The 22,704-nt window shown below is 41.1% G+C and overlaps 1 protein-coding gene across 1 annotated transcript in view; it reads left to right on the forward strand.

The window, feature by feature from the left end:
• camkvb (CaM kinase-like vesicle-associated b) overlaps positions 1-22,138 on the forward strand; it is an 87,307-nt gene extending 65,169 nt beyond the window's left edge. Inside the window, exons 2-11 of the mRNA XM_072666313.1 lie at positions 5,861-5,962; positions 7,137-7,268; positions 11,315-11,389; positions 12,868-13,006; positions 14,763-14,883; positions 15,028-15,103; positions 16,327-16,463; positions 17,532-17,610; positions 17,736-17,823; positions 19,225-22,138. Of these exons, the coding sequence (XP_072522414.1) occupies positions 5,868-5,962; positions 7,137-7,268; positions 11,315-11,389; positions 12,868-13,006; positions 14,763-14,883; positions 15,028-15,103; positions 16,327-16,463; positions 17,532-17,610; positions 17,736-17,823; positions 19,225-19,617 (1,335 nt within the window). The 5' untranslated portion in view covers positions 5,861-5,867 and the 3' untranslated portion in view covers positions 19,618-22,138. The remainder of the gene's footprint in view (positions 1-5,860; positions 5,963-7,136; positions 7,269-11,314; positions 11,390-12,867; positions 13,007-14,762; positions 14,884-15,027; positions 15,104-16,326; positions 16,464-17,531; positions 17,611-17,735; positions 17,824-19,224) is intronic.
• Positions 22,139-22,704: the final 566 nt, after the last annotated feature.

The raw sequence follows: 22,704 nt of genomic DNA on the forward strand, positions 1-22,704 counted from the left end.
AAGCCAACCTCTATATTTTTGCCTGTTTTTGTCATTTTTCATATCAAAGTAAATGATTATGTATGTAATTAACTATGATTAACTATGTAATTAACTATGCATAAATAATGAAGTAAAGCTTCAGTTATAAGTCTAGGGTATATGTCTATGGTTTAAGAGCAGTGATGTGAGTTTACAGGTTTTTATTATTTCTTAGTGTTTGATGGATATCGGAGGTTCCCACAGGAAGCTTTAAGTTGTCCGTATGTAAATGGATTCTGGATCAGTGCTGGAAACAGTTGGAGGAGTAATCCGGCTCCTTTTAAACAGCTCATACTGATGCAGGAGCACTGCCTGTTTAACCCCGTCCGCCCTAAAGTGATGCTCCGCACTCACAGCAGCTCATCCATCTGAACAGACATCAGGTTACCCACCAGGCGAGAGGAGGGGGCTAAGCAAAGACAACACCCTTACTCCCTCTCTCCCCCTCCCTCTCTTTCTCTCTTACTCTTTCTTTTGTTTCTGTTTAACCCCTTTCTTCTTTGCTTTTCCTCGCTTTCTCTCTGCTGCACTCTCCTATTTCTCTCTCATTTTCTCCTCCAGCCTCTCTTTCTGTTTTTCTCTCTTTCTTTCATCTTCTTTCTCTCTCTCCCTTTCTCTCTTCCTCTCACTGTCTTTAATTCCCCTTTCCTCTTCTTTCTCACTCTCTCTCTCCTCTTTCTCTCTCCCCCTTTTCTTTCTTTCCCTCTTTTTTCTTTCTCTCAACCATTGCTCTCTTTCTCACTCTCTCTCTCTCTCTTTCTTTGTTGTCCTTTGTTTTTGTCTTGTATTATTGTTTTTCCTCATTTCTCCAATTCCCTCTTCCTATTCTTTCTCACTCTCTCTCCTCTTTCTCTCTCTTTTCTCTCTCTCTCTCCATCTCTCTCTCTCTCCCTCTCTCTCTCTCTCTTTTCTCTCTCTCTCCATCTCTCTCTCTCTCTTTCTCTCATTTTTCCCTCAATCACTCTATCTGCTGTTTCTATCTTCCATTCATCTCCCACCTTTTCACTCTCCTCTCTCTTTCTCTTTCGGGCGTATTTATTCTTCATTCTCTCTCTCTCTCTCTCTCTCTCGCACGCTCTCTCTTGCTCCCACCACCTGTACAGTAATGCTGTTTTTATACAGTGTAAAGAACTTTACAGTGTTAGAAAACAAAAACACCATTAAAAAACTGAAGGAAATCATATGTTTAAAGCCATCATCATCATTATTAATAATAATAATAATAATAATAATAATAATAATAAAACAGAAGTTGAAAAGAAAACTGGGAAAGCAGAGCTTTAAAATGTGGAATAGAGAACAATATCTAACTCAAACCATTGACAACAGAAGTGCAGTATTTCATATAAACTGTAGTAAAAGTAGCGGAGGTGAATACGGTATGGACTGCTTGTGTAATGGCGGGTGTCTGATGAACCCTAAGGAGTAAAGAGCTGCAGATCTGTGGAGTTGCGGAGCTGAAGGCTGCTTCACCAGCCCTTTTATGATTCATCCCTGAAACGTTCAATAAGCCTGTCAGCCAGTCTGGAGAGTCTGAACGCATTAGCTTTAAAAGCCAGTGAAAGAGTCTTTAAAAGAAGAACACACACTCTGAACTGTACGGTCAACTGTGCTTTAGGGTGTCCTGTAAACAATCCTGAAATGTCATCACAGGACCTACAGGTAGCTCTCCCCACAGCTCTCGCCACAAAGTTCATGCATCTACCATCAGAAAGATGGGTCCCCTGATGACAGAGACTTCTTTACGTATCTTGTGGTCTACTCTTGAGCTGATCTTGCTAGGTTAGCCTGACCTGGACATGTCTCCTGATGATAGAGACCTCTTTACGTATCTTGTGGTCTACTCTTGGGCTACAACGCCCTGACCTGACCATGTTGTCAATGAACAAAAATGGAGATACATGTTTTTCATTGGACAGCAGCGATATACAGGAGTATGTCCAAAATGACAACGGTTTTCATGTTGTGTCCTACTTTTTCCACATGACTGTGCAGACCAGTTTGTTCAAGAAAGATCTGACCAGTTGAAAAGCAGTCTAACCACTGTTTTTCATGTTGATGGACGAGCAGCCTTCTCAGCAACATCCAGATCTGTGTGAACAGGGCCTAAATGAGTGGAAATGTGTCTGCCAGGTGATATAGGAGGACACACAGGGTGTGTGGAACGTCATAAAACACTCTGATATCCATCAATCTCCATCTCTGGCCTTCTCCAGCACACCCTGAACCTTCTGAATGAGATGGCCATGATGGTAATGGCTCGGATATGCAGCTGTGTGTGTGCCAGACAGTCCATTTATACACACACCATTCCGTCAGTAGCAAATGGATATTGTGTGTATGTGTGTAAGAGTATACATCGCTTTAACTGCAGGAGCTTCATCTGATACTACAGGGGCAAATAGTCTCTTAAAATACTCGGTTGTCCATTCTTTACCTACACGCACAGGTAAAGGCCAGTGGGTCACATTACTAGCGTTGGAACAGTGTCGTACACACACACATTGAGCTGCTTAGAGACATAACGGGTAAAGAGAGTATAAACGGATGGACAGTGGTTAAACAAGTGTGAACATAAGAAATAGACACTAAGGGCCATGGGTGTGTTTTGAGCGTAACGTGCAACCATTCGCCATTCCCTTTAAGAGCCATGTGCGGTACATCTGACTGTTGACGTCTGCCTAGGTTGTTCTCAGTCAGTGGAGCTCCTGTGTTTTCCGTTGCCAAGATAACAACACACCAGAAATTAACCTGAACACCCCACCACCTCATTTCCAGACCACCATGTCCATTGGCATAGATATATTCACAAGCATCATTGCTATTTAGATGATGCAGACGGACGTGTGAAAATGTGGCTTGTGCAGGGTGTAAGATAGGGCCCTAAAACTGAATGTTGGTGAATGGTCTGATGCATGAGATTGGAAGCTGTTGGCAGTCGTTAGCAGTTAACTACAAGCTCCACCTTGCATTGCGGTAACAATGCTGAGGCTGGATATGGTGTTGTACTCAGAGAGCTAACAGTGCCTTTTGAAGATGAGGTTGATGGACCTTTCAAAAGGAAAAGGTTGAGGTATGCAGATCTGGTGGCGGAGGTGAGAGAGCGTGGGTGGCAGGCATATATTAGACCTGTAGCGATGCAACGTCTTTGCTGGTTGAATTTGGATTCAGAGCCTGTGTGCTAAGGGCAGCCATGAAGGAACTGGCTGGACGATCAGAAGTGTCTGGAAGATCTAGAAGGTGGTTGAGGATAAGGAGGGCTAAGGTTGGGTGGAGAAGGGCAGTGTGTGATTGAATGTGCAGGTGTGGTGGGTGACGTAGGCAGCTTTTCGCACATGCTGTTGACACAGCATTGTTAAAGTTGTGCATGAAATCCACATGGAACTGGTAACACTGAGCATGCATTCATAGCAACCAGGGAGGCCAGTGTGAAGTTACGTTGATGTAGTCCATAAGGAATTGGTGGCACTGACCATGCATAGCCAGGGAGGCCAGTGTGGATCTCCAGCGAGTAAGTTGGTTAAATAATAGTTCTATTTAGCACCAGCAATGGTTCCACTGTTGTTACAAGTCAAACAAACCTTAGCAAACAATGTGCCTTTGGCTCATAAAATATTTTTTACAATGTAGTAAAGAACCTTTTTGACCAGAAAAAGTACATGATTATATGGAAAACTGCCATCTTTACTAAAGAAGTTCTCTTTAAAGGGTGTACTACAAGCAATGATTCTATGTAAAACCCTAACAACTCAAAGAACCATTTGAGACATTCTTTGGCCTGAATTCTTAAAAAACTAGGTTCTTCAAGAGTTTTTCAGTAAAGGCAGTGGTCATATATAGATCCACAATAAGGGTTCTGTATAGCCCTGAATGCTAAAAGAGGGGGTCTTGGCTCCTGACAATACTGCAGCCCCTTTTGGTAAAATGTAGAACACTTTTTGGTAAGGTTCTATAAGAACAAACATGTACAAGAGAGGCTTTCATTCATAAAAAAGACCTGTTTCAGCTTTCCAGTGTTCTTTTGAGCTCTTATGGTTCTATATAAATGGTTTACTATAGAACCCTTGAGGAACGCCAAGTGGTTGTCACTGCCAGTGGATATTTATTTGTATTTATTTAATGGTAAAATGTAAACCCATGCACACACACACACCCCAGTGTATCTTGAAAGTGGGCTTCATCTCCAGTGTTAGCGGGCATCAAAGCTGAAACAGTGACTGAAGTGAAATTGGAATCGGTCAAAGCGAAGACTGCCTCAGGTCCTTTTGTCTATATCTTGTTTACCTTTGGAATTGATTTTGGCTCCCAGCAGAGATGATTGCCGTTCTCAAACAAATCCTTAAAAACACAACGCTGTGTGAAAGTGCGGGAATGTGTGTTTATCCCTGTGGAAAACACACAAACCTCCCATCAAATTAACCACGCAGCTGTGGTGTGAAGTAACTGATTATTTATACTTAAGCTAGTGGACGTAAATGGTTTTAATTTTGTGTTTTGGTGTCCCCTGTGTGTCCTCAGCCATCTGCTGCTGTGATTTGCAGAATACAAAAATTCCCCTTTTTTAGGCCTTCGTCAGGCTGTAGACACTCTTTATATACAGCCATCAGCCATACAAATTAAACCAATGCTGGGTGAAGTGAAGAACATTGAGAATCTGGTTCCAGTGGTGGGATCGACATATTCGACAGCAAGTCAACAGTCAGTTCTTAAAGGTGATGTGTGTTAAAAGCAGGAAAAGTATCTAAGATACTTCGACAAGAACCAAACTGTGATGTTCTAAACGACCAGCTCAGAACATCTCAAAAAACATCAGGCAGGTCTTGTGGGGTGTTCTTGGTATGCAGTGGACAGGACCTTCCAAATGTGATGAACAACCAACCAGTGAACCAGTGACAGGGTCATGGGAGCGCCAAGGCTACACTGATACTGATGGAGGCCCCACCTCACAACTTACAGGCCTTCATAAAGGATCTGCTGGAATGTCTTAGGACACCTTAAGAAGTCCAAGCTTCAACAGGTCAGAGCTGTTTTGGTGGCCTGGAGGGGTTCCACATAATATGAGGCAGGTTGAAGGCTCAACGGTAAAGCCTCATCTGTTGTAGCTGCTGTCGTAATTTATTTCAGAGTTCATTTTGGTCTCCCTCGCTCTCGCTCTAGCTCTCGCCCTCTCTCTTTCCTTCTGACTCACTCTTTCTCTGACTCTGCGTTGCTGCAAGTCAAACACCGTCTCTGCCTCCATCTCCAGTCATTTAGGTGTAAATGAGATCTGCCGGTGAGTTTGAGTGCCCCAGTAGTGCATACGGTATTCACAACGCTCCTGAATTTGGTTTGTTTGGGTAGGAAAGGACGAGTAAACACTGCTCGCGCATCCCGTTTATTTCCCCGTGGAACCAGAAAAGAGAAGGAGATCTGAGGGGCGTTGAATGTTGGAATAATTCAGAATGATGGATATTACTGTATAATGCAATTTTTATTCCCTTTATTTATTCAGGTAATATCCCACTGAGGTTCTGCATGCAGTATTAGACTTGTGCTCTGATTCTGGATTAACATCTGAATATGTGAATGTAATGAGGGTGCTGTCTTTCTGTCTCTCTTCTTTTCTCTTCTCTTCTCTGTCTTTCTCTCTCTCTCTCTTCATTTTCTGTCTCTCTCAACCTTTCTGTGAATCCCACTCTCTTTCTCTATCAATCTTTCTTCTTTTCGATCTCTTTCTCTTTGTATATCACTTTCTACCTCCCTATCTTTCCATATACTCTTTCTGTTTCTTTTCTACTTCCCCTCTCTCTCTCTCTCTCTCTCTCTCTCTCTCTCTCTCCCGTTCTCTCTTTTTCTGTAGGAGGGCCATGCCGTTTGGCTGCTTAACACTCGGAGAGAAGAAGGACTATAACAGTCCGACAGAGATCACAGACAGATATGACCTGGGACAACTCGTTAAATCGTAAACAAACTTTTCATATCTTATATACCTATATATATATATATATATATATCACATGACATTACACGATTACACGATTACACATACATATGATTAATATAAACATATACTGAGTACAAATATTGTATACAAATAAACAATAAATAATAAACGGTAAATACGGTAGTATACACTGTAAAATATACTTTTATACAGTGTACTATGCACTGTAAAATGAACTTTTATTCATTATAATATACACTGTAAACTCTACTTTTAGACAGTATAGTATACAATGTAAACTCGGCTTTTAGACAGTATATTACTCTCAAATATTATAAAGTACATTATACACTGTACACTCTACTTTTATATGATGTAGTATGTACTGTAAAATGTACTTTTATGCAGTATGGAATAGGATGTAAAAACTCTACTTTTATACTGTATAGTATACTTTGTAAACTCTACTGTTATACTATATAGTACACTTTGTACACTTTACTTTTATACAGTATAGTATACATTGTAAACTCTACTTTTATACAGTATAGTATACTTTGTAAACTCTACTTTTATACAGATAGTATACATTACAAACTATACTTTTATACTGTATAGTATACTTTGTAAACTCTACAGTTATACTATATAGTATACTTTGTAAACTTTACTTTTATACAGTATAGTATACAATGTAAACTCTGCTTTTAGACAGTATATTACTCTCAAATATTATAAAGTACATTATATACTGTACACTCTACTTTTATATGATCTAGTATGTACTGTAAAATGTACTTTTATGCAGTATGGAATAGGATGTAACAACTCTACTTTTATACTGTATAGTATACATTGTAAACTCTATTTGCATACAGTATAGTATACTTTGTAAACTCTACTGTTATACTATATAGCACACTTTGTACACTTTACTTTTATACAATGTATTTTCTCTAATTATATATAGCATTTTATTCTTTACTTTTATACAGTATAGTATAGTATAGTATAGTATCGAACAGTAGTGAATGATAGTGTGGTTTACCTGATTGTTGCATTTTGACCTTTCCGCAGCTTATTTTAACATAATCTCAATACACAAGTAATTGAACCCTGATTTCTGAAGATTCTGAAACACATTCCTGTCCTTTATTCTTATTTGTTCCTGAACATTTTCTCCATCTTAAAGGGAAGAGTTCTGTGAGATCTTCCGGGCCAAGGACAAGACCACGTCGAAAATGTACACTTGCAAGAAGTTCCTAAAGAAGGACGGCAGGAAAGTGCGGAAGGCGGCAAAAAACGAGATTTTCATTCTGAAGATGTGAGTTCCGGTGTATTTTTAGGATTGTCTTTTGTTTGTCTTTCCAAAGCTTTGTTTTGGAGCAGCTCCGCAAAAAAAACCTCAAATGACATTTTCTCTGAAAGCTTTCTAGTTATGCGCAGACTCTCGGCTCACTGTCTTGCCGAGGCAGCGGTTTGAATAGGCAGGGTGGTGAGAGCAGAGAAAAGAAAAGAGCAGAAGTGCTTAACTCACTTCTGTGATGAAGTGCACTAACCTCATTGTGCTGCAAACTGACAGGCTCAGATTCATCACTGTTCACCCACTCTTTAATACGCTGCGGGCCTTTTTGTGTATCCAGTCTTTTGTAGAATCAATTTAAAGCTTTATTCTGCTGACGTTAATAATCATTCGTTGGCGGCTGAGAGTCACAGGCAGTGGGATACAAGTGCAGAACGTGTTTATTTGGGGTAATCCATGATACAGTGTCTGATTACAAATGTGTTTTTGGAGATAACTCGACTTAATGTAGTCAAAAGTTCTTCTAACTTCTAACTTTTCTTTTTTAATTATAAGATAGGAGAACTTTGTATACAAGACATATTGAGTTGAGCCTCAAAATCATTAGCAAATGAGCTGCAGCTTCCTTAAATATAGTGAAATTCCTTAAATATAGCGTTAGATGTTTAGTCTGTAGCTCCTCCCCATTCATTTATTTACTGCTTAGTAAGTCCCTGCAGAGAAGTATTTCCAATAGAATTAAGATGAACAAGAACCTATTGGCACCATGCCTAATGCCAGGTGTGGGCTAGTATTGGAATTGTGTTCTCTGGAATGATGGTGCTCCATTTAATACGTTTGGGATAAGGTGGGGTGGTTATCATCCAACAATCGGAACTCAATGATGCACTTGACGCTGGATGCAATCAAATATAGTCAGAAGTCAGTTTGACAGTTACTCCAACAAAAGCGGGATAAACATTTTTTAATAAAACTACTGATTTCGGAAGAAACAATGAATGAGTAGGTGTCCCAATACTTTTGTTCATGTAAGATCTTCAGCTTAAATAACTTCTTTTTTTAATAATTTTTACACAAGCCAAAATATAAGAACCACTGCTTTAGACCAGAACGCCCTCTGGCATTTTCTCTTATCACATTAAATTTGCTTGCTTGGGTTTGGATCAGTGACTAACCCTAATTCAGTGCCAAAGAGCAGCTTGGCTCACATGGCTCGCTCAGCCCTGCATAAGAATTAGCTTTAGAGGTGAAGGCGCTCATGTTAGGACAGAGCTTCTATGTGAGTTCACCTCTCGTTTGCCTTTGCATGCTCTCGGATCAGCACCAGCCACAGTCCTGATGCATGAAATCGGCTTATTCTCTCACGCAGCAGCAGAAACGTCTCGCTGCTTTAAACCCCTCAAGCTGGAGACGCTACCTCAGGCTCCTCACACAGGGCACCAACTTCAACCAGCTGCCTGAGAGAATGAAGGCCTTTATTTACATGTAGTGTAGATCATTACTACATGACTGTAATCACACCGATTACACTGACTCATAGTGATATCCAAACCATCTGAATTGTCCTAATTGCAGTCTAAATATCTACAGTTTCTCATTTTGAGATTATTATAAGCAATATTTTAAGATGAATTAACATATTTCTAACTTATTACTTGGCTTAAGTGACTTTATCTACTACAGGTGTCTAATTATTCTTTTGGCATATAATCTTATAATATTCCTACAACAGTATAAACAAGAGAAAAAACTGAGATTTAGACTGTAATTATTTTAGATTTGTTTTTACTTGCTAAGATTCTTTACATGCCCAAATGTTTGTGGACACTTCTCCTAATGAATGCATTCAGCAACTGTAAGTTGCACCCATTGCTTGTGTAGTCCCTGTAGAGAAGTATTGCCAACAGAATAGGGCTCTCTGGTGCAGATGAACATGGACCTATTGGCTAACGTGGTGTATTGAGGTGTATTGAGCTGTGGAGCAGTGGAACTGTGTTCTCTGGAATGATGGTTGGTATGGAATTTTGGCATGAGTTGGGGAGTTGGGAATGAGGTGGGCTGCTGATCATCCAACATCCTGACCTCACTAATGCTCCAACATCTAGTAGACAGCCTTCTTCCCTGGACAGTATAGACAAATACTCCAACAAAAGTCAGATACATTTTTTAATACCCTTAATTTCAGAAGAAACAATGAATAAGCAGGTGTCCAAATACTTTTGTCCTCAAGATTTCACTTGCTAAGATACTGCCTCTTTTTTTGCAGCGTGTATCGTCTTCTGCTTACAAACACAAGGCTGGAATCTGCACTTTCCACCCAATTTCTCTGCTTGTTTCAGTGAACTATGAGTCTATGTGCATGCGCTGTGTTTGTATTCACTGGCCATTCCTGCAGCTTCTAAAGGCTAATTCTCTGTAGGATTACTTTACAGTGCAGGCCAAACTATTGGCCTTTTGATTCATGACTCTGACCAGTCTCGATAATGCCAGCAAATTTTGTTGTAAGTGTTTTTTCAGCTGATATACTGTTCCTGTACCATCTGGCCAGTGGTTGTTTTTGTAAGAACATGCAGATCTGTAGCAGTTTTTAGCTTCTGGAATGCTGGCTAGTAAATATTTTATGCCTACATTTCTAAACCCAAACTTAAACGCACCTCCTGCCATCCATTTACTATTATTATTATTATTCAATGAAGCAAGAACGATGCCTGCAAAGTGGAGCTATGTACCTCCACGCCCTGAACTACACCACCTCATTGCCCAGGCCCTTATTGTCCTCCCATCTCCTCTTTACATCCGTGACCAACTACTTCGCATCCACCACTGCCCACCTCCTCCCTTCTCTTTCCATTGATCCAGTTTCAGTAAGGGACAGGGTCTTCAGCTTCATGTACTGACTCTGAATACGCCCCGAGCTCCAGCTCAAATGTTCTCTGGGTTTGCCCCCCCGTCTCAGCTATTCAGGGGTATGGTTAATACAGTTCCTGGAGTTATTGGCCAGATTTAAACCCTTAAATAGTCAGATTACACACTTCTATTACCAAAGTATAGCTCCACCAGTTTGCACAGAAGTGCCTGTAGTTACTGAGTAATACACCTTAGTGTTTAATAAGCCTTGGAGTGTTAACCCCTTAACGCAGCAAGGCTTATTATTACACCTTAAGGTATATTACTCAGTAACTACAGGCACTTCTCAGTAATAGAAATTTGAAATAACACTTTTGGCCCACCGGCAGGCCATTGGCTGTCAAGGGGTAAGGTGCTCACCTGACATTCAACTAATGTCATTCAACTGAATGTCTATAAAATATGACTGAACTCTAAGTTGCATGTAAATGGTTGTCTATTGAAAGTAACCCTACACCTAATCCCAACCCTAGACTTAACCCTACCTATGAATCAACTTCAAACCTACCTGTAACCCTAACCTTAACCTAAACCTTAATTCTAACCCTAAACCTAACCATAAAGGGTAAGGGTAAGGGTTAGGGTTAGGTGTAGGGTTACATTCAATAGACAGTCATTTACATTCATCTTAGAGTTCAGTTGCATTTACATTACATAGACATTCAGTTGAATCTTAGTTAAATGTCAGGTGAGCATCTACATCTACAATGGATCATCCAAGTAAAGTGTTACCATATAATAATACCAATAATAATAATAATAATAATAATAATAATATTAATCTGCCACACCTGCTCCAGAGTGCGAGTGTATGGACCACAAGCCTGTACGTCACCCTAGTCTAAGCTAAGCTGCCGCTGCTCTTGAGCAAAGCCCTAAACCCTCTCTACTCCAGGTGCGTTGTAGCATGTCTGACCCCAGCTTTCTGCAAGTTTCTGCAGAAAATCAGGATCAGTTTCTGTAGACATCCAGAGGAAGGATTGGTGGTCACTTCTAATAGTTACTGCAGACTAGCACTGTGAAACCATGCTCGTTTGTATTGAAACTTTTTGGAAAGCTGGTCGTCCTCACACTTTTGACAGACCATGCAACACACCGTCACTGTGGCCTACATGCCTAGAGAACTCCTCTGCTTCATTTCCTATTCTGTTTGTTTTCAGGGTGAAGCACCCCAACATTCTCCAGCTGGTGGACGTCTATGAGACCAGAAAAGAATACTTCCTCTTCCTCGAGCTGTAAGTCGTGCCATTTGACTGCGAGACGCAGCGCTGCTCTTTTCTCCAGCTGAGCCCGCAGTGCTGAAGCAGGTCCTCAGGGATTTGAGCAGATGTATCCCGAGGGCACGGCAGATAGAGACACTGAACTGAAAATTTCTCTCTCAATATGACTCTTCGCTCATTCAGCTGGCTGCCTCATGTTCCCTTCTGTCTGTTCGGGTTCGGATTTGCATTCGTTATTTTCCTACCTCAGAACATTCCTTTAATGTTGTTTTCTCTCTCTCTCTTTCTCTCTTTCTCTCTGTCTCTCTGTCTCTCTCGGTCTCTTTCTTTTCTGCCGTGCACTATATCTCCTGAATGTTATACCTTGGTGATCAAACAGAGTCTTTGAAGGTGCTATTCCAGCAGTTGTGTTTGCATAATTTAGACTTACAGGAGCGCTAATGTGGTGCTGTAATACTAACGCACCTTATTTTCATCACTCTGGCTATTTTGTACCGCATCACATCAGTGCCTACCCGCATGCTGGTAACTTATCTTAGCTGACTGGATAACTCTGAAGTAACTGAAGTAAGCTTAGCCTGAAAGATCTATTAGCATGCTAATCTGAGAAGAAATGCATTTGGCTATCCACGTACAAGATGGTACACTATTAAAAGTGTAAGATCCTCAAGGAACCATTGAAAGTTCTTTCATTTGAAACTGTGGAGGAATGTCTTAAGGTGCTTTAAGGAACCTTCAAGAAAGATTTTTAGAGGAAAAATGTTCCTCGAATGTTCCTCAAAGCACCTTAAGAGGTTCCTCCACAGTTTCAAACTGAAGAACCTCCCCAAGGATCTTATACTTTCAACAGTGTACATGGATAGACAATTATGAGCTAGCAGCTTCTTCATGCAGGCCCTCTGGTGGTGTAGATGTCATTAGAGCAGTTGTGCAGTTGTGAATCAAAGGGAGCTTTGTTGTTTGAAGTGATGCATCAAATAGTATGTCTATATCAGAAGTGCCAAACTGGCTTTCTTCCAGCCCACCACTATGCAGAGTTCAACCGATCAGCCTTCATTTAGCATTGAGGTTGAGCTTTTATTCATGTCCCTGTTTGAATTAACTACCTAACATTTACTTCACCTTGAGTTCACATCTCTTTCTCTCGCACTCATTCAATCTTTCTGTCTCCTCCTACGTTTCCTGTGCCGTTTCTGCCTTTTTTAGTTTGTGTTACTCATAAATAATGTTACATAACATCAGCAGGCTTTGAAATATTGCATAAGGGGGTCAAGGCAGCGGTGGGAAACTCCAGGTTCACAGTTTGAAGAAAGGACACTGTGATTTTTTGTCAAGGGCAGCTGATTAAACGTAATTCCATCAATTACCAGGTTTAGTTGTTGTATCATAGACAAGAAATCTTCAAACTGTGCTGGACTCTAGCCCTCGGTTCCTCAGCGATGGGTTGAGGGATCGTGGACATCTGACATTTGTACCGTCTGCCATATTCGCAGCGCTACAGGCAGAGAGGTGTTTGACTGGATTCTGGACCAGGGCTACTACTCGGAGAAAGACACCAGCAATGTGATTCGGCAGGTGATGGAGGCAGTGGCGTATCTGCACTCCCTCAACATCGTCCACCGCAACCTGAAGGTACACAACACACTGCTCCTACAGAAATCTCCCTGAACTGTTACACAATCTTTTGGGGAGATCCAAAGATAAGCCCAGCTAACTGACCTCTTGCACAATGTAACATGATGTATGTCCACTTTCCGAACAACACATCTGTTTACTTGCTGCTAGCGCCTGTTAACTGCATTTAGGCACCCGATCTCCTCACCTGTTTAAGCAGTAGCATTTTGTACAGTGTTTTTATATTTAGTATTATTTTAGAGTATCTCCAAATTAACATTTATAGTTCCGATCCATTTCCAAACCTTAGGTTTGCTGTAGCAGTGTACCTTCTGGGGTTCTCTAGGTGCCGTTAATAGACATGAGCCTCAGCTGCTGCAGACGAACGTCTAAAACTACCCTAGACATAGAGTTCATGTGTCGCATTATTTTAGCAAAACTTTAAATTTATTTGAAATTTATTTGAACTGATAAGTACAGTGATATTAGCATTTAGCAACCAGAATAAAAGCTAACTTTGGCTTCTAATTTTAACTGTTAATTTCAATAGTGATTAGACTGCAGTGTTGTAAAGTAACTGGGAGCTGAACGGTCAAGTAGGTCAGTCAGACTGGACTGTAAGATATTAAACACTTTAGAGTTTAAAACACTCATTTAAAACTGTTACTGTTTACCATCACCAAGCGTTCCAAAGTGCGTAGCAGGCGTTTTCCCCCTGAAGGGTCCCTCGAAACACCAAGCAGACGGTATCTAGGAAATGGGGCTTTACCAGTTTTAAAGAAATGGCAGTTATCAAGTTAGCAGACACAGCCTACCTGCACAAGTAAGACAGATGAGGATGTGGATGGAGAGGGTGAAATGGAGGTATCCAATGACAACGACTACTGTGCGGTAACTGAGACAGTGTGCTCACACTTCGGCTAACTTGATAGGACAGCTATAGATGTCGTCCGCTTGGTGTTTCGAAGAGAGCTTCAGGGAAAACATGCCTGCTGCACATCTTGGAGTGCTTGATGATGGTGAATTTTTCCCCACAAGCGTTGATTGTCCACTTTGCCTTGAGTTTATTATCGACTGGGGAGCAGTGAAAACTCACGGTGGAGAATTTGGTTGTCGGTAAGCAACGAAGTACGGAACCAAGCTTTGTTGAGCTAACTGCCCTCCTCTGAAGTTCACTGTGACTTTCCACAGTTTTCCTGTAGCCAGCTTGCCTAGCCAGCTTGCATGACTGTATAACGTCATAAAGTGAATAAACACACACTATATAAATATAAATAATACATACAATATCAAAAATATCAAAAATACAAATAAATATAAACAACACTGTGTCCAAAACAGATCAAAACAGCTGAAACAGGTGCGGAGATCAGATGCATAAATGCAGTCGACAGGCACTAGCCAGAAGTGCTAAACAGACGTGCCTTATGGAAAGCAGACATTCGTCATGCTACGTTGTGAAAAAGGTCCATACCAGTCTAGATCACTAACATTGGGTTGACTACGGCTAAGGCTAAGTCCCAATTCTTTAATCTGTGGTGCTGGTGGCTACTAGGTTAGAAGGAAATGAGCCAGAGTGATGTTTAAAATGATGTTGGTATTGGCACTCACAGAACACCTCTCAGCCAATCAGATTACCCCTCTCAGTGGTATTATTGGAATGACTGATTTGTACAAAGTAGATTAGAAATGCTATTACTTCTTTTAGAAGCACATTCCATCATTCCATCAAGCCATCAACTCTACATTGTGCTCTTGGTGTTGCTCGTTCCAGCTGGAAAATCTGGTGTATTACAACCGCCTGAAGCACTCCAAAATAGTCATCAGTGATTTCCATCTGGCCAAGCTTGAGAATGGACTCATTAAAGAGCCTTGTGGAACTCCAGAGTACCTGGGTAAGAGACTTTACAGCCAGTATAAAACTAGATGGAAATTTATGGTTTTAGGGTGCATGTGATATAGCAAAATCTGACTGGATAATTTTCTTTGGAATATAGATGTTTTTTTGGTAACATTGAGCCTCTTTCTCTCCTTTTTAGCTCCAGAAGTTGTTGGTAGACAGAGATATGGCCGACCTGTGGACTGTTGGGCACTCGGAGTGATCATGTACATCCTGTAAGTGCCTTATTTTTACAATTACCTGGGCCCAGTTTCCCAAAAGCATCTCGCAATATTTTGACCTCCCTAATAGTGGGAATAACCACCCTTGGCTCGGATGACGCTAGCAAGACGTCGTGGCATGGGCTGTATTGGGTAGCGGAGGCGTCGTTCCCCTCTAGCATCAATGACTTGTGGAGCACCACTGTTATGCTGCTGGGAGGCACTCAATGGGGTAGTCAAGACCTGGAGCTTATTATCACGCCCCTTATTGGATCATGCCCATGATGACTGTTTTGTACTCTGCTACAACTGACTAGTGTGCTCGCTTATTCATACCTACAGCAGACCCTGTCACATGGCCGGGCCCTGAACCGTGCAAAGTTCATTCCAAACCAGGGTGGTCAGAATGTTCTGATATGACTGCATACCTGCACTCTGCACAAGATGGGGGTGTCTGCAAATCCTGCATGATCCACACATTAACTAGTGGGTGGGATTTTATTTGCAGCACCAACATTCAGCAGGTTGTGGGTTGAAGTGGGTAGGTAACATCCCTTTTTGGGGTGAAGCAGTGCTCGGTCAGGAAATGGGCAGGGAAAAATAAATACATATATAAATACATACTAAATACTGCAGGGGAAAAATGTAATATTTAACCCTCATAACCCTGGCTTATCACATCGGCTTGATATCAGTAGTAAACCGCATTTCTGAAAATGTACATGTGTTCATTTGTTTATTGCCAAGGAAAGATGTACGTTAAATATGTCAATTTATAGTTACTGTGGCTGCATCCCAAACACACACATCTTTACTTTACTGAGGCAACTACAGTAATGAATGCAATTCTAAAGGTGTCTAGTTTTAGAAAGACTGTGCAGTGTGGTAGTGCTCAAAAGAGCAAGGTCAGTTGTGCTCACTCTGACTCCGACTGCTGATGGCAAGCAGCATGACCTGGGATTTTTATTAGCGGTCCTCAGATCTTAGTGGCAGGGCTTTAGTCAACTGGACCACAGAAATAGCAAAGTGCAGCATGATTCTAAGGATGCTGTTCTTGATTTAACAGTCCATGTAAGCGTTGGCCCTGTCATTGGGAGTTTGGGAGCAGGATTGATCCCCGGATATATCTAGTTTTCACATGGTCAATACTGGTAGTACAGGCTGATGGGAATGGAAATGTCTAAATCAGGAATTAAAAGTTATCTTTTCTCACTTTACACTCACTGTTTTGCTGACAGGCTTTCTGGGAACCCACCATTCTATGATGAAGCAGATGATGATGATTATGAAAATCATGACAAGAACCTGTTTCGCAAGATTCTGGCAGGAGACTATGAGTTTGATTCGCCATACTGGGATGAAATCTCGGACTCAGGTACCACTCCTACACTGTGTGTCGATCATACCTTACAAACAAGAGTTTTTCTAAACTCAGTTTTGAAACTGAATTAGTTTTTATTAGAGGTTGTGCGATACTTAGTTTGGGATAGTATCCGTGTAATTCCTCATTTATTTTTTGTCAGGCTGTGAAATATACAACCACTGCAGATTCATACTGGATTAAATCGTTCTACAATATTTACCACCAGACTGTAAAAAAAAACGACACACACTGCTGATTAATACCAGATTAAATCATTTCACATAATTGCTGCCAGATTGTAAAAAAAATGGCTCAGCTGATTCATACTGGATTAAAATCATTCTAGTAATTATAGTCAGATTGTTAAAAAAAAAACTACACACACTGCTGATTCATACTGAATTAAAATCACTCTACAGTTATAACAGTGAAATTGTATAAACCAATACACACTACTGATTCATACTGGATTAAAATCAGTCCACAGTTATAACAGTGAAATTGTATAAAACTACACACACTACTGATTCATACTGGACTAAAATCAGTCCAGTAATTATTGTCAGGTTGTAAGAAAAAATAAAATTACACTCACTATTGATTCATACTGGATTAAAATCAGTCCACTGTTATAACAGTCAAATTGTATAAAACTACACACACTGCTGATTCATACTGGACTAAAATCAGTCCAGTAATTATTGTCAGGTTGTAAGAAAAAATAAAATTACACTCACTGTTGATTCATACCCAAGTAAAATCCCTCCTGCAATTATAGCAATATTGTAAAAAACTACACACACTGCAGATTCATACTGGATTGAATCAATTCACAATAATTACCAGCAGATTGTAAAAACTTCACACGCTGCAGATTCATTTTGAATTAATTAATTTATTATTACTGCCAGACTGTAAAAACTACAAACACTGCTGATTCATACTGGATTAAAATCACTTTAATTTTAGGACCTCCTGGTGAAACTAATCTAGTAAATCACATTAGATCTTTGGCTTTAATGCCATTAGAGCCTTAAAATGTTCTGTTAATGTTAATTTATGTTAATTTTGCTTTTACAGCCAAAAGTTTAGTGTCCCGTCTGATGGAAGTAGACCAAGATCAGAGGCTTACAGCGCAGGAAGCCATCAACCATGAATGGTACTGACGTTTTATTGGTTTTTCAGCACATTCTGCTGATGTGTGTGTTTTTTCCCTGCAGGTCAGTAATATGCTTTAAAGTTTTGTGGGCCCTATCTGAAGTTTTCTTTTTTCTTTTTTCATAGGATATCCGGAAACGCCGCCTCAGATAAGAACATCAAGGAAAATGTGTGTGCGCAGATAGAGAAGAACTTTGCGAAAGCGAAGTGGAAGGTAATAATTATATTCGAAATGACTTTCTTCATCCGTCACACACCAGCCTGGTTTGTCCTCTCCTTTTATCACTGCGTGTTCAGAGTTTATTAATTCATCGTCTGGGATGCTCAGGGAATACATTCTTTTCCTTTTGGAGGAAAAAGATTACAGCGAGGACATTATTTATATAGCAGGTTGTTGTTTTTTCCGCTGTTTGTTGTTTGCTGTAGGAACTGAAACATGTCCTATCTGGGGAATACTTCCAAGAGCCATGAATTCAATCCTCTTGTTTTGATGTTAGCACTCAACATCACTCCAACCTTTCAGGTGTTTAAACCACCTTTGGGCCAGCCAGTAATGTTAAGTGATGAAGCACCCATTGCTGAGACAGATCTGCATATGCACACACACACAAACACACACAGCGTGTCTTGTCCCTTTAGAGAAGTATTACCAATAGAATAGCACCAGAATGGCACCATGCCTAATGCCAGGTGTGAACTAGAGGGGTATAAAGCCCCCAGCATTGAGCTGTGGGGCAGTGGAAGAACTGTGTTCTCTGGAATGATGGTTAGTGCTCCATCCATTACTTTTGGGATAAGATGGGGAGTTGAGGATGAAGTGTTGATCATCATCCAACATCCTGACCTCACTAACGCTTTTGTCGCTGAATGCAATCAAATCCTCACAACAATGCTCCAAAATCTAGTAGACATCTAGGACAGTTAAGACAGCTACAGCTCTAATAAAAGCAGGATAACTCTTTTTTGTAACTTTTTAAATAACCTTTGATTTCAGAAGTAATGCTGCCTTAAAGTTTACTAAGTGAGATCACTTGAACAACACCACAGATCCGAAGTAGTGAGTGGGAACTTGTGAGGAGGACCTGAAGGAAACATCCTAGCTAATGTCCATGTGGGGCCCTAACTGGGAACCAGAAAGTTTTGTCCTTGGGTTTCATGTTGGCCCCACATATGGATTGCCACCAAGGTCAGTGATGAGACCAGGAGGAGTTAAACATGTGTCACATCTGGGTTGTACACTGCATAAGGGGCTAGATGGGACCCATGTAAGATTAAGGTTGGCTGTAATGATGAAGCCCATTTGGGAAGCCCTGCTGGGTCCCACTAAAAACACATGTACAACCCCACTCAGAGGCCATTCCCACCTCGAACTCACCTGGAACCCATCTAGCCCACGTTCCACCCATATGAGCCCCACATGAGCATGTTGGCTGGGATTAGTCTGAGATTACTCAGTTAATGCGGTTTGAGAAACCTGTGCCAATTAAGCCTCCATTAGACAGGTTATTAGCTAATCAGTGAAACCTTCAACTAAAAATAACATCACTACATTTTCAAAAGAAGTCAAGATGTCCACAAACTTCTGACTGTAGATATATCGTCTCTCCTTTTTCAGAAAGCGGTGCGGGTCACGACCATCATGAAGAGGCTGAGAGCTCCAGAGCACCAGCACACCGACTCAGCGGCTGTAGCCAGTGCAGGAGGCCCAAACCTTGCAGGCGGAGCCCAGGAAAATCCCCAGGCTCCAGCTGAGGCCTCCGCAGCACCTGCTAATGCTACAGCACCAGATAACAACACTGCTGCTTCAGCCCCCCCGGCTGCCATGGAGGCCCCTAGTGCAGAACCCCAAGCATCAGCAGCAGCAGCTACAGCACACCCACCAGCTGAACCAGCTCACCCCGGTTTAGCCGCCGATCAAGCCGAAGCTAATTCTTCATCGCGGTGCAACGGTGAAGCTTCTGCTAACCCGCCATTAGCTACACAAACCGGAGATGAACAGAACGGTTAAAGTTTCCTAGTTGGTCGTCCCGTCCCCTCCTCCCTCGCGTTTAACCTTCAGCTTTGTATATTAGCTGCTAGCATGGTCACCCTGAACCTGCTTCGCTCTCATGCTAACATTAGCATCGCCAGCGTTGGTCACACACAGAGCCTCGCCACCGTCTTTTCCCGAGCTGTCTGCTTATCTTGAAGAAACAAGTATTGAGTTAGCCTAATTATTTTCCCACAATTTTCCACTCGTCATTGGCCTGCGTGCTACGCTAACAAGCCATATTAAGCTAACATGTTTTGTTAGCACTCTGAGCTAACCTGTGTGGTCATTTCCCGTTGATGGGTTTGTGACTTCATAACAGGCTTTCTTTCGGTCATTTGTTGAAAATACAGTCTCCATTAGCTTGTAACGCCTTCAGGTTCGTAAAACGTGAGCTAGCCACATAATGCTGCACATTTCTTTACAGAGCCACAATGAAGCTTATTGATTGAAACCGTATGTGAACCCTTGTCATGTAGTGTTTTTCGTGAGCCATTTTTTCACAGGTATCTCAGCTAAACACTTAGATGCTAATGTAGATGCTAATAAGGCCAAAACATTAGCTAGCACTTTTGATGATATGCTCAATACAAAGCTGTTTACATTTTTGGAAGGGTTTTAATGGTAGAGATGTCAGTACTCTAACATGGCTAAAGAATTATTCACCTAAATCCTATTAAACATCCGCTCGACTAGCCTAGGAAGACGTGGCTTGGCTCTTTAAGAATTGTAAAGTTTCTGTAAATACTAATCTCCACAGACGTAGCCAAAAACAGCATGCTTTTTGAGATCTGCTGTTTATTTCATACATCCCTTAGCAATCTGTGTGTTCAGAACGATGTCCGACTATATTGGCCTTATCTGGAGAATTTGTCCCCTCCTGGTCCAGCCATTTCGAACTCATTTTCGCTCACGGATTGAAAATATGCTACACACTTTAGCTCTCTAGGCTGCTATTCGCATTTTCACTTGTGATCGTTTTAGAAAAGGGATTGAAAAAGGTCTGATTAGCCTCTAGTTTAAACAAAGTAGGCCTACACTCTTAGCTTGGATCTGCATGGTAGCTAGAAACGTCAACGTCAGCCAAGAGTACGTCATTGTCATGTTGTATAAAGAAGCGCAGTAGATTTTTTTTAGATGATCTGTGTTCTGAAGATGTCGAGTCCATGTGAGAGCGACACACTGTGGAGTTTGTTTGTTTAGCTTTCGTGTTTCTTTCTTTGTTTATTTCTTTGTTTATTGATTTGCAGCGTAGGTTGCATTAGGCCCAGTTCAGCTGAACACTATATGCTGTAAGTGTTTGTACGGTTAATGTAGTAGTGCGTGTTTTGGTCCACTTTAGCTACTATGCATTCAAAGTCACCATTACACTTTATGTCCATTGAATCTAATGTGGTGTCAGACAAATGAACTGTCTAAATAAGTTTATCAATAAATCCTTCCTTTTTTTGCAGTATTTTCGCGATGAACAAAATGAATACAGTATATGAGAGCAAAAATGGATGGGGATTGCGGCCCATATTCACATATTACACTGATAATACAAATAGGTATTTCAGTAGGGATTCATTGTACAGTATTATAGGTTCTACCGTATTCAATCTTTTCCATATATATATATATATATCGACACATCTCCATGCATTTTAGCATGAAGTGAAAAAACTGGAAAACTCGCTAGCTAAAGCTCCAGCACGACCCCATGACGGATGTGGTAAAGTTGGAGGATTGAGGGTGTATTCAGCACAAACCTGAGCAATAGTTTACTATAGTCTACTGCAAAACTGTGACGCCTGTTTCTGCTGTTAGCTGGCGTGCTATCCACCTGGGGCATTCTCTGTTCAAGCGGCCTGTCTGTGATAATCTTGCTAATGTTGGATAAACTCTGGATAAAGCTTAACGTTGGATCACCATGCCTTCAGCCCTGCAAACACGCTAACCTAAAACCCGTGTGCTGCTCCTTCTTCGCACAGCCGCTAGGTTGCTAGCCTTCAACCCAGTCTGTCCTGTGAGCGGCGCGGCATTTTGAATTGGGTGTAGTTTAACTGTGTAACAAACAATTGTGTAGGTAACATCACCTCACTAGGACGGCGGGATTTTCCGTCTAGCTAACTAGCTGAGTTATTACTTACAACCAAAGTGAAACATGGCCGTCATAGCACAGCCTTTACTGTAAAAACCAGCAGGATAGGGTGGGTCAGGAGGTCGCGTCCACCTCAGTATTTAGGTGGGAAATAGCTAACAAAGGTCATTTTAGAAATCATACCGATAACAGACTAAAATACAGTATTTATGATGTTGCAAATTCATTTAGCAATGGTCAATATTGCAGTGGGTAGTGTTAGTGTTTTCTCTCAGCTTTGTCAGTTAGCAGTTCCCCCTGAGATTATATTATAACTGCCGAAATTATATTTATTAAAAAAGAAAATGTATTAGCAAGCCTCCATCCATCGTCGCATAGCTGCTGCTTGTGGCTAACATTACTTGTCAGCACATTAGAAAATAGCTAAAATATATATATTAGCTATTTGCTAATGTGCTAACAAGTAATGTTAGCCATAAGTAGCAGCTATGCGACGATGGAGAACAGCTAATGTTGCTCGTTAGCTTGATACACAATTCATAAACGTGAATTAGCAAGCAGCAACCCTAACTAGCAGTTATCTTGTGTAGCTTTTGAGTGAATAAACCTGGCAATATTTGGATACTTAACTAGGTAGCTAGCCGCCCCACTAGGCCATATTAGCTATAGACTTATTTGTTACACAGCTAAAGTAACGTGTCTGTAAGGCATCTTGCTAACAAGCTAGCGGCGAAATGAATGTGGTCGTGGGGTGTACACTGCACGTGGGTATAGGAAGGGTACAAGTGGGTTGATTGCAGTTGCCCTGTTTACAACAGGTGTTTGGGAAGTAATAAGCAAAATGGCTGCACATAAATAAGTTAAATGACTACAACAACGTGGGCTGTGGTGCTTCTAGGTGGCCACGTGCATAGTTAGCCGGATAGCTTTGAGGTAAGCTTTAGAGTGATGCTAAACGCTAAACGCTGTGTGACAGCCGGGTT

The sequence above is a fragment of the Salminus brasiliensis genome, chromosome 21 (genome assembly GCF_030463535.1).
Source record: "Salminus brasiliensis chromosome 21, fSalBra1.hap2, whole genome shotgun sequence".
Taxonomy (NCBI): domain Eukaryota; kingdom Metazoa; phylum Chordata; class Actinopteri; order Characiformes; family Bryconidae; genus Salminus; species Salminus brasiliensis.